The sequence below is a fragment of the Dysidea avara genome, chromosome 5 (assembly GCF_963678975.1).
Source record: "Dysidea avara chromosome 5, odDysAvar1.4, whole genome shotgun sequence".
Classification (NCBI taxonomy): domain Eukaryota; kingdom Metazoa; phylum Porifera; class Demospongiae; order Dictyoceratida; family Dysideidae; genus Dysidea; species Dysidea avara.
The window spans coordinates 30768041-30779167 of NC_089276.1; the positions used below are offsets into that span (position 1 = coordinate 30768041).

Sequence of the window (11127 nt, forward strand, 5' to 3'; positions counted from 1 at the left end):
TGGTGTGGCTTGAAGTTAAACCACTCATTCATAACGAAACGGTAGTCTATGCCCTACCATGTACAGACTGTAGAAGGTGTTATCGAGCTATGGTAGTGATGGTCACTCAACCGGCGAGGGTTCATCACGCTTTCAAATTCCAGTTGATTGCTAAGTGCTTTCGCCTTTGTCAACCCAGGCTGAAGACTGTGACTGGTCACGTATTACGACTGTGACTAGTATATAGGTAAACTGAATATCCGTTTTTAGTATTATCAAATGAGGTAGCTACTAAGAATCATGTACAATACTAATAATAAAGTGTACTGTGATAGTTAGATGACTCCACCTTGCTTGTGTACTTGGGTGATAACAGGCTGAGAATAGTTGGTTGAGTCAATTGGCTGAATAGCATCAAAATGGTTTCCATTCATATGTATAATTTCAACATGTGTTATCTCACTTGTAAGAGTCTCTTGATTTGTATGATCATCTAATAGTATAGGGGTGTATTTGCACCAGAAGTAGTTTAAAGACTTAGGATTCTGACTCGCAATATACACTGGAATGTTGTATAATGTGGCCATGGCATAGATTTCAACTTGCGTGCCCCAAATATCAACTTTACACATCTGGTTGATATGTTGTTCCATTGATGTATGTTGCATTATCAAATGGTGGAACTTGTGCCTGTTTGATCTGATCACCCCAACAAGTTTGTTGCGAAGGTCAAAGTGCAAGTCTTGGTCACCATATACAGCATAAGACAAAGAGCGAAACAAACAATTTCCGTCCCCAAATATAGGAACTATTTTTCGTCTTTGACTTGAAATAAATTGGTAGGCCTTCTGACAGTTGCTGACTTGTTCATTTGAGCCAAACAGATGTATATACTGTGGTGGAATTGGGTTATCTGTAAAATGTGTGTCAGGTGGTTGAAGAAACTTCCCAACTGACAATCCCTATAAAATTTGATGTACAATAATGCACCAATGTAATGTTGAATGTTCACCTGATAGTATTGATCCACTGTGACTTTATCTGGTAATGACGCTTTTGTTCCAATTGTTTTCTTAGCTATATTATATAAACAAGCTTTAAATTTGCTTATTTACAGGTGTACGTGTACAGTAGCACCCCTATACTAGGTCTGGACCAAGGATGTCCATACAGATTTTATAATTGAGCTGGAAATTAGACTTTTTGACCATCTCAGCAAAACTCACATAGTAGTTCCTAGTTTATTTTTGATAATCTCAGTAAATGACGATTATTTTGTTTACATACACCTATAAACAAATGTACATAACATGCATACCATTGAAGCTAGATGAGTGAACTATTTGAAGCTGATAAATAAGATGACGTACAGGTTGCTTTCTTGAATAATGAGTTGTTTATAGTATGCACTATTTCATTTTCAATACTTCATTTAAAAAAAAAAATGTTTTAATACTTCATTTTTGTAAAAAAAATGTGTGCAACTTTAGTCATATTTATGCTCTATATGTTTGAAGTATAATTGTAAGTCATAATATATAGTTTGGTGGCAAACATAATTATTACATACTACTTTCATTGCAAGTTACCAGGTGTTTGAAAAAAAATCAACTATCGACTATGTACTAGTGGTATGTACTAGTGGTCAAATCCACATGCACATAGCACAGCTACAATTCACTTTGGGAAACAAGTTTCTTATGTAGTTAGCAATTTCAAAACCACTATTCCTCCAGTAACGGATACACTGTTGCATATATATGTATACGTGACATTTACCTGAAGCTTGTGTAACTTTGGTTAATTCATTTAACTCTGTTGTTCCATTTAAACCTGTCCCATGTCAAAGATAGTCAACTTATACAACTCACAATGAATTGAGAACTTTCCTTGAGTACATCGTCGAGTAATACAACACTGCTTCTTCTTACCAGGACCGTTAAATTTTGGTTTGTCCAAGCAGTACACACACTTGCCACAGTCATCATTCAAACAATTCTCACAGCTACCACACCTCTTCTTACGTTTTCTCTGTGAAATCAGGTTGCTTGTCTCATTGCAATCGATATAACTCGTATCATCACTGGTCTTGGTTTCCTGTAAATGAGCATTTCATGATAGTCAAGAACAAATGGTTGACCAGTGCATGTCATTTTTTTGATGTCTCATTGAATTTGACAAGCTATATCAGATAGTACAAAATTAGGCAACTCCTATACATATATACGTGACCATCTCAGCAAACACTCACATAGTTCACACAATTCAGAATTTTTTTTAGTGTTATTTACATTGTCCAGTTACCAATGCTCCCCCCATGTTTGGTGCTAAGCAGTAGGAAGAGCAAAGAAATCACTTGGCAAATCCACCAAGGTACCGAACGTCTTAGCCCTATATTACCCTAACCCACAATTTAATGCTCCATGTTGTTCAATATAACAAGTCAAAAGTGGATCATATCTTTGCCATGAACAAACCGCGTTTCCATGGAAGTATGCAAGTTAAGGACCGAGGAACGCCTTTGAAGGCCCACGCTAAAGTGTTATATTTTATAATTAAAATGTATACTTATATGCATGGGTTTCCTGATACAGTCATGCACATAGAGATTGTGTGTTTAAGTTGAATGCAAACAGGAAACTATTGTGACGAGGAACCATCAACCATGAATGTTTTAATGTCACCAGATAAGTGGAACCAACTCCATGGGATGCTCGTTGTAGTGCTAAAAGCCATCATTAACAATGCTCTGACTACAGTGAAACCTGTGTATTAAGGGCACCTTGGAATCAAAAACAGCGTCCTGATAATAAAGGTGTCCTGATTTTCAGGGTTAGTTTACATGCTAAGGGACACCCTGGGACCATTACCAAGTGTCCAGATTACACAGGTGTCCTGATTTCAAGTGTCCCGATTAACAGGTTTCACTGTACAAGGGGGTGGCACTCTGATATATCCTGTACTCAAATCTTTGTCCTCGGTCAAAGTGGAAAATAAGCCTTGACCTTTGACTTTTACTAAAAATGCACTTGACTAAATTCTAGTATATTTTTGTAAAATTATGTTCATGTTGTTATCCTAAAACTAAACGTATTGATCGTGGTATACACTTTATTATTGCACTTGTCCTTTGACCAACACCAAATTTCCAGCTTGACTTTGACCTTGACTGAGGACACAGATCAGAGTACAGGATAGGTCTGAGTGCCACCCCTTGCTGTACACATGATATTTTCACACATAGTTTAATGACTTCGACCAAAAAGTTCTAAACAAACAAACACACACACACACACACGGGTAGGTCAAAACAATATATACTGCGCTTTAATCACAATATAGAATGGCAATTTGAATTATGGAATTTGAATTATGGAGTTGTGACTACTTGTGTGTGAACAAAGTGAAGAATAAATCACTCAGCATGTCTGTGTCTTCATAGAGTATTTGTTTTAAACTGGAGTAAGTTAGCTAATTAAAATTACAAGACTACTGTGTAATTCTTTGCAGTAAATTGGAGAGGAAAATTAAGTTATATAATTATAGTCAAGCATCAATTAAGTGCCAGACACATAGTTAATTTTACACAAAGTGATTATAAACACCATACATCCTTATCGTTTTCATCATCATTTTGTTCATCTACATCTGTGCTAACCCCCTGCTCAATTCTCAACCACATCTCTTCATTGTCACGATTCTTTGGAGCACTAAGAGGTTGTTCACATGCAGTCACATCATTGAATTAAGTTTCTATACTTGTTTACCTTAATTGCTTGCACTGCTTTTTTTGTCCAGGTACCTTACTCGTTCTTTTAAAGGGTACTTGTACTTCATTTTTTTGTGCAGGAGCAAACTTCTCTTTGATGGTAAAGCTAGGTGGCATGTTGTCTGTCCCATTATTTTCAGGAGCTACGTTTTGAGAGCCATTGATGACTGCATTACCAAAGACAACACTCGATCTAGGATGTCACTCTCTTGAACTGGCTGAATTGCACTTTTGATGTCCTCCAGATAATGCTCAATATTTTTCTTTTTAGCAATTAATTCTAAAGCATGGTATGTTGACATATTCCAGTATTAACAGTATAGTGAATAACAAACCTGTAGTTCTTTGTTTCTTTGGTGATGTAACATTATACACAATACCATCCTGGTCCTGATCCAACTGATCTGAGGTGCTCAAATCCTCTTCTGGTTGTTTCATAACTAATAGCATCTGCACTTTATGCACATGCTTACACAGGTGACCATGAGTATAGTCGTAACAGGTACACTCAATTCTGTGCCTGCACAAGTGGCCACACTCTGGACATGTACATCTAGGAACACAACAGCTGTCAGTGTCACATGTAGCTTCTTTCCTGTGTACAGAGTACACTTGTGTGTGATCACTTGAGTTGACTTGAAACACGCCATCACTCAATTCCTAAATAGAACACAGAGCCACAATGTGTTTCCATTCAGTTCTCCAATAAATACTGTAATAATGTGCATTTAATTACCGTAACATCATCATCTGAAATATCTTTTCCCCTTTTGTGACGATCTACTCCATCATGTTTCTGTGATAGTAACTCAGGTGAACTCATGATCTCCAGGTATTTACAGTCATGGTACATGTCCTCTTCAAAGGATAAAAGGGTCATAATGAGGTCATCACACTTTCTGTTTACATGGTGGTTTAAATACTTTGGATTAGTTTTTAACTTGTTGTGAAAACTACAAGGGAAATAAGAATTTTAATCACACAGTAAATAAGACACAGTACAGTATAGTAGGGATCAATCATGATAGGTTTACACCTTCCAATGAAAACTATTGCAGCCTCACTGAACTTTAGCAGCATTGGTTAGGCATAATGAAGCCTAAAAAGTGACCCAAAGTACTTCCAGTAAGTTTTGGTATAGACAAATGTTCATGACATGTGGTGTAACTCAACTGCTAAGGCTACATACAGGCCATCGTTTGTCTAAATCGCACTTCCTGGCCTGATAAATCCGAGCATTGTCATCAGGCAGCATTTTTGCTATTACTGCAGGCCCAGCTGGGAATGAGACAAGCTGGTTTGTGGCCAAATACATAAGCGAGTTACATTTTGCATTTCAGTTCCTTGTTTAACATTACTAGGTTGTTGAATTTTTGTCCAAATTTTGATGTAGCTCCACAAGACAGACATCTACTCGGGGAGTTAAAGTGATTGTATACCTTGCTATAGCAAGGCGGACACAACAGAAATGGGACGTCATCAGATACCTGCACTCCAAGGTGTGTCTCCAAGGCAGTAATTGTAGCAAAAGCAGGCTTCATAAGTTTTTCATGAAATCTGTTGCAACACTGTGGGTGTATACAGCCTTTAGGAGAATTGTCATTTTTCCATTTTGGTGTAAATGTGGTGTCATTATGGTGTCGCTTGGCTTCTACTAAATGTTTCTTACAGGCATAGCCGTCATCCAGTGGCCATTCACCAAGGTGTGTGTGCACAAAATACTTTTCAGCACTCCCCCAGTTTCTGTACATAGTCATTTGTTTAACATTACCTCTTTCACCACATAGGATGCAACACTTCCCACTGTCAGCTGGCTGAGAGCAAGTGGCAGATCTGTCCTGACTCAGGGAGTCCACTCCTCCTAATGACTAATGTTAAATATTGTGTATATATTACTACTATTGTATAATATGTACAGTGCTTACTACAGCTGGAGTGCACTATTTTTTTTTATTTGAAGTTATAGCGAGAGCGCCTTCAGGAGTGTGGGAAAAGGAGAATCCCACTTCAAGTTAATGTTTACACGGTAAGTTAAACAGCCTTATTAACGTATTTGGCATATTTTCTTTGCAGTTGAGTGTACAAGTTGACAGGCACGAAGCGAAAGAATTTTCGATGGTGTGGAGTGGACCCTGCTCCTACCTACCTATAGACAGTACGTATACACCTGGAGCCACCACTATACTGTACCTCTCCGTTGTCGAACATAAATACATTTATGATACTGTAATGGTACATACTGTGTGCATGTCATCAGTTTAATTGCTAATATATGTAAATGATAAGTATATAAGTTGACAAGCAACTGTGAAATTTAAATCATATTTAAAAAGAGATCATCTTGAGATGTTGTTCTTTTTGGTATTATTGTTCAACTGCCACGAAGCATTTATTGTTGGTATTGTATACTTCCTTCCGCTCTGTTGTGAAGTAGCTATGCAACAGCGGTACCGAATCATGCACATGTCACTGCTTGAATGTGAGAGTCACAGTTGAATATTGAGCACTTCATAGCACCAACATGACCTGCTAAAATAACAAGTACCACGCTGAATTAGCACAAAGGTTGATGCTACAGTTACATAGAAAGTGTAAACTAACCACTGTTTAGTGATTTTAGCACTTGTATAGTAACAATTACATTTCAAGGAGGTTGTTAAATCAACATAATGTGTGCTAATATAACTACCCAGTTTTAACAGTGTATATCACAATTTATGTGTAAGCCATTTGTTCACTCTAGATACAGATCAATATCTCACATAATAGATACATGTGCTTAAGCTCACAAAATTGTACTTGCACATGCCATGCAGGCTTATTGCCATACAGTAATGTAAACCCCGGAAAATTGGAAGTAACCTATGACAGTCCCAGTAGCCTCTGTACGGAAAAGCAACACATCTTGATTACCAGGATACTGTTTTTATCCTAAGGTTCTATTCATTAAAGTGGTCGCTAATATTTGAAATGGATTACCACATGTTAGCATTTGACCGTAAAACAAAGGTTGAGACAGTAAAATGATCCTTTCCAACATGTCATAGAGATGAAATTTAACACTTCTGGCCCTCTTCGACATGTTGGAATTAACTTTCAAACCAGCAGACAGCAAAAGTTGGCAAACGGATGCAAGGGTTTGGTCTATATTCACACCTTTGAAGAAATTTCTCCTTATTTTTTATGTACTGTACATGTAATAATGACAGTTCAAAGACAACGAAATATTTTCAAGCAAAGTAAAGCCAAAACAGTTATATTAGTAGTTATATTAGTAGAACTGAAGGGGTCTGGAAAACTTCTCATGGTCACTGTTTTGAAAAAAAAAACTTTCATTCAGTTAATAATATACCATAATTATTTCAAATGCTTTTAGATGTTTATTGCCAAGATTCGGAATTTGAGATTGGGGTTTTCCTACACTAATAGTGTGTTTTTGAAATCAGCATCAAAGCCAAATAATCTCTAGTAAAAAGCCAGTTTGATTGTACATAATGGGAGTCAGAAAACAAGCTGATCAGACTTATATACGGTCTCCATATTCTGAAAGTGATGCGTGTATAAACACTAGCCACTCTTCTCCGCTTCCATCTTTTAAACAACCAGCAGCATCAACAATTGGATAACATGCTTGCGTTTCATAAAATTTAAGTGTATCTTAGCCTACACTTGAATAACCAATTGAGTTACCATTGAAAAAAATGCATTAAGGAATTAAAAAAAGGACAACAGCATGCACTTGAGACCAATTCCTCCTGGTTGCATTAAAGTTGCAGTGGGGTACATCAAACCTGGAATCAGGCCACCCCTACAATCAACATTCTGATGATGAAAAGTACCGTGGCAAGCTGGTCAATTTACTGTATAGCCACTGAGCATAAACTGAATGCTATGTATTATGGCATATACCTATGTGATACTACGCTACACAACACACTTAACAAAGCCTACGACAGCCAATAGCCACTGTACTACGACCTCTGACTGAGGTCAAAGCGACAGGTCAAAGGACAAGGCCGATTTTACAAAAACAAAGGTCAACCTGTTTACTCAGCACAGTAAAAGCTTGGTGAGTAGTAGCGAACAAAAATGTAGTATAAATTTATGGAATAAAGTCAAAAGTTAAGGCAAATTTGCGTCAATGGTCAAAATCGAAATCAATCTTGACCGGCTTTGGCTGCAGTCGCAGATCGTAGTACAGAGGCTATTGAAGTGACACTCCCTCGAGCGAACCAGCATTGGAATGCCTATGCACCATACGCAAGTCTAGGGAAGCGGGCGCTTATAATCTCCAATCAATAAGCGCCCTGCTGATAGGGTCTACGATGTACCAGACTAAGGCAAGTCCTCTTGGGGCAGGACTAGTAACACACAGGAGATTGTACTGTTGAAGGTGTAGGCAGCTGAAGTCCCACCTGGTTACCCATCACAACATTCCTTTTGACAGAACTGTATTAAAGGGCTATAGTGAAATCCTTAGAAAATTTTTTCTTTATTCCACTGGCTCAATATTAGCAAGTATGCCCGACCCCAAGTGCATGGCTTACTACTACCGTGAACACATAGGATGCGTACATGAACAAGAAACTTACCAAAAATGCCTAAATCCATCTACCGTTTGCTTCTGACCTCGTATCATGTTTAACGCGCACTTCTGAAGCGCACTTGGTGACGGACACACAGCCAAACTACAGCTACCTTAACCATCGCCGTTTTTTGTACGAATCTTAAACCTTTGTGGATAAGTGACAAATGGTTTATTCTTGCAGACTACATCAATTGAACAAGCTCGAACAAGCGTACACATTCCTTATAAGCGCCCGTTAACTATAAAAATATTTCTTCCAAGTACTACACATTCAAGGCTAGATTTCTCATTCACGCCAACTTAAAAGTATATGAAAATCGCTGCATGGCTCTACCACACATAGTTCTATTTCATAAAGAGAGCTCAGATTCATAGCTCATTTGGATCCAGCTATTTGCATATTTGAAATTTTGCTTTCGTCAACTATGTTATGCTACTTAACTACATAACGGAATAATCAACAACTATAAGTTTTTATAGGATAAATTTCCTTCATTGTCTGAACAGTTCTGACAAAAAATTGAGGCTTTTCAACAATGGCACCATGATATACCAGAACACGCAAGTATTAATAGTGTGTCAGCAATTAGGACACGCTTATTTTTTGGTCCTTTTCACTTCAAACAATTTTAAGCTTTGTTGGCCACATATGATATCAGTTTGGAAATAATAGCATTAGTCATCTTGGAGGATTTAGCAAAATCGTACTTTTTAAGTAGGTATTTTTAATATTTATATCTCTGGTCAGTAATCATGCTTCAACACAAAAAGTGACGTGTGTCATGAAGAAACACCATTGTATAAACTGACCAAATTTCATGCGATTTGATGCACTGCTTCTGCCACAAACAATGCACCTTTTTGTGCTTAATAATAAACCTTTTGTGTTTAATAATAAGCCACACCCCCAATAAATTTTATGACTGTGGGCATCATTACCATGACATAAGCAAACATAATTTTAATAATTTAAAATAAATAGCTTAACATGTAAGCATGTATGCAATGAAACGACTGAGCACAGAAAACAGCTTAGAACTTGACCAAGGCTACGCCCCCAGGCAATTATTCGGTGGTAAATGATAAATGGACATCATGTTGGTGTAATGGTATAGGTAGCCTACTTACAAACAGTTTCAGGTATGTAGAACAATGCCAAAAGTTACCTGTACCAATCATGTGAACATCACCATAAAATCAAGCAGAGAGATATAGGCCTATAACTCTATGGACTAGTATGCATACATTATTTCTCAACTTTTATGCGCACATATAGATCAGCAAGTACGTTATGGCATTGTTCTACATACCTGAAACTGTTTGTAAGTAGGCTATCTATACCATTACACCAATATGATGTCCATTTATCACCGAATAATTGCCTGGGGGCGTAGCCTTGGTCAAGTTCTAAGCTGTTTTCTGTGCTCAGTCGTTTCATTGCATACATGCTTACATGTTAAGCTATTTATTTTAAATTATTAAAATTATGTTTGCTTATGTCATGGTAATGATGCCCACAGTCATAACATTTATTGGGGGTGTGGCTTATTATTAAACACAAAAGGTTTATTATCAAACACAAAAAGGTGCATTGTTTGTGGCAGAAGCAGTGCATCAAATCGCATGAAATTTGGTCAGTTTATAAAATGGTTTTCTTCATGACACGCGTCACTTTTTGTGTTGAAGCATGATTACTGACCAGAGATATAAATTTTAAAAATACCTACTTAAAAAGTACGATTTTGCTAAATCCTCCAAGATGACTAATGCTATTATTTCCAAACTGAGATCATATGTGGCCAACAAAGCTTAAAATTGTTTGAAGTGAAAAGGACCAAAAAATAAGCGTGTCCTAATTGCTGACACACTATTAATACTTGCGTGTTCTGGTATATCATGGTGCCATTGTTGAAAAGCCTCAATTTTTTGTCAGAAACTGTTCAGACAATGAAGGAAATTTATCCTATAAAAACTTATAGTTGTTGATTATTCCGTTATGTAGTTAAGTAGCATAACATAGTTGACGAAAGCAAAATTTCAAACATGCAAATAGCTGGATCCAAATCAGCTATGAATCTGAGCTCTCTTTATGAAATAGAACTATGTGTGGTAGAGCCATGCAGCGATTTTCATATACTTTTAAGTTGGCGTGAATGAGAAATCTAGCCTTGAATGTGTAGTACTTGGAAGAAATATTTTTATACTTAATGGACGCTTATAAGGAATGTGTACGCTTGTTCGAGCTTGTTCAATTGATGTAGTCTGCAAGAATAAACCATTTGTCACTTATCCACAAAGGTTTAAGGTTCATACATTAACGGCGATGGTTAAGGTGGCTGTAGTTTGGCTGTGTTTCCGTCACCAAGTGCGCTTCAGAAGTGCGCGTTAAACATGATACGCGGTAAAGCCTAGAACTGTAGAGTATACGGTAGATCATGGGAATATATCTATGAGTAGATGGACTAGGTTTGCGATAAGTTGGCATTTTTGGTAAGTTTCTTGTTGATGTGCGTATTCATGGTAGCATGCAGTAGGCCATGCACTTGGCGTCAGGCACACTTGCTATTAATTATTCTGGGAAATCCTGTGGAACAAAGAAAACTGTGGAATAAATAAAACTATTTTCTGAGGATTTCACTATAGATCCCTTTTAATACTAAATACAGTACTGCTGTAGGCTTATAGGTTTACTTTGCCATGATAAAAAAGTCCTTTTGTGTGTTCGATGAATGTGGGAATTGTGGGTCTATTAAAATCAGGAGTATATAATGGGATTTAGACTACAGTTAAA

General features: G+C 37.2%; 2 protein-coding genes and 1 long non-coding RNA gene across 3 annotated transcripts in view; 2 read left to right on the forward strand and 1 right to left on the reverse strand.

Moving 5' to 3' along the window:
* The window catches only part of LOC136255179 (collagen alpha-1(XXIII) chain-like), a 176133-nt gene that overhangs the window by 138865 nt on the left and 26141 nt on the right, over positions 1–11127 (forward strand). The window lies entirely within an intron of this gene.
* LOC136255805 (uncharacterized) lies at positions 207–8556 on the reverse strand. The gene is made up of 10 exons (XM_066048700.1): positions 8341–8556; positions 4485–4701; positions 4084–4408; positions 3747–4028; positions 3590–3689; positions 1868–2076; positions 1759–1811; positions 992–1056; positions 443–941; positions 207–383 (listed from the first exon to the last, which is right to left on the reverse strand). The coding sequence occupies exons 4-10, from the start codon at positions 3863–3865 to the stop codon at positions 376–378; spliced, it is 1053 nt and encodes a 350-aa protein (XP_065904772.1). The 5' UTR covers positions 3866–4028; positions 4084–4408; positions 4485–4701; positions 8341–8556; the 3' UTR covers positions 207–375.
* LOC136255806 (uncharacterized) lies at positions 5255–6093 on the forward strand. The gene is made up of 3 exons (XR_010701112.1): positions 5255–5451; positions 5536–5774; positions 5822–6093. It is a non-coding gene; the product is annotated as an uncharacterized lncRNA (long non-coding RNA).

Bases quoted from the DNA above. Each gene is read 5' to 3' on its own strand.
- LOC136255805 (XM_066048700.1), bottom strand. From the start codon at position 3,865: ATGCCACCTAGCTTTACCATCAAAGAGAAGTTTGCTCCTGCACAAAAA. The intron at 3,690-3,746 runs GTAAACAAGTAT...ACAACCTCTTAG, and splicing joins AAGCAGTGCAAGCAATTAAG to TGCTCCAAAGAATCGTGACA. The intron at 1,812-1,867 runs AAAGTTCTCAAT...ACATGGGACAGG, and splicing joins ACTCGACGATGTACTCAAGG to TTTAAATGGAACAACAGAGT.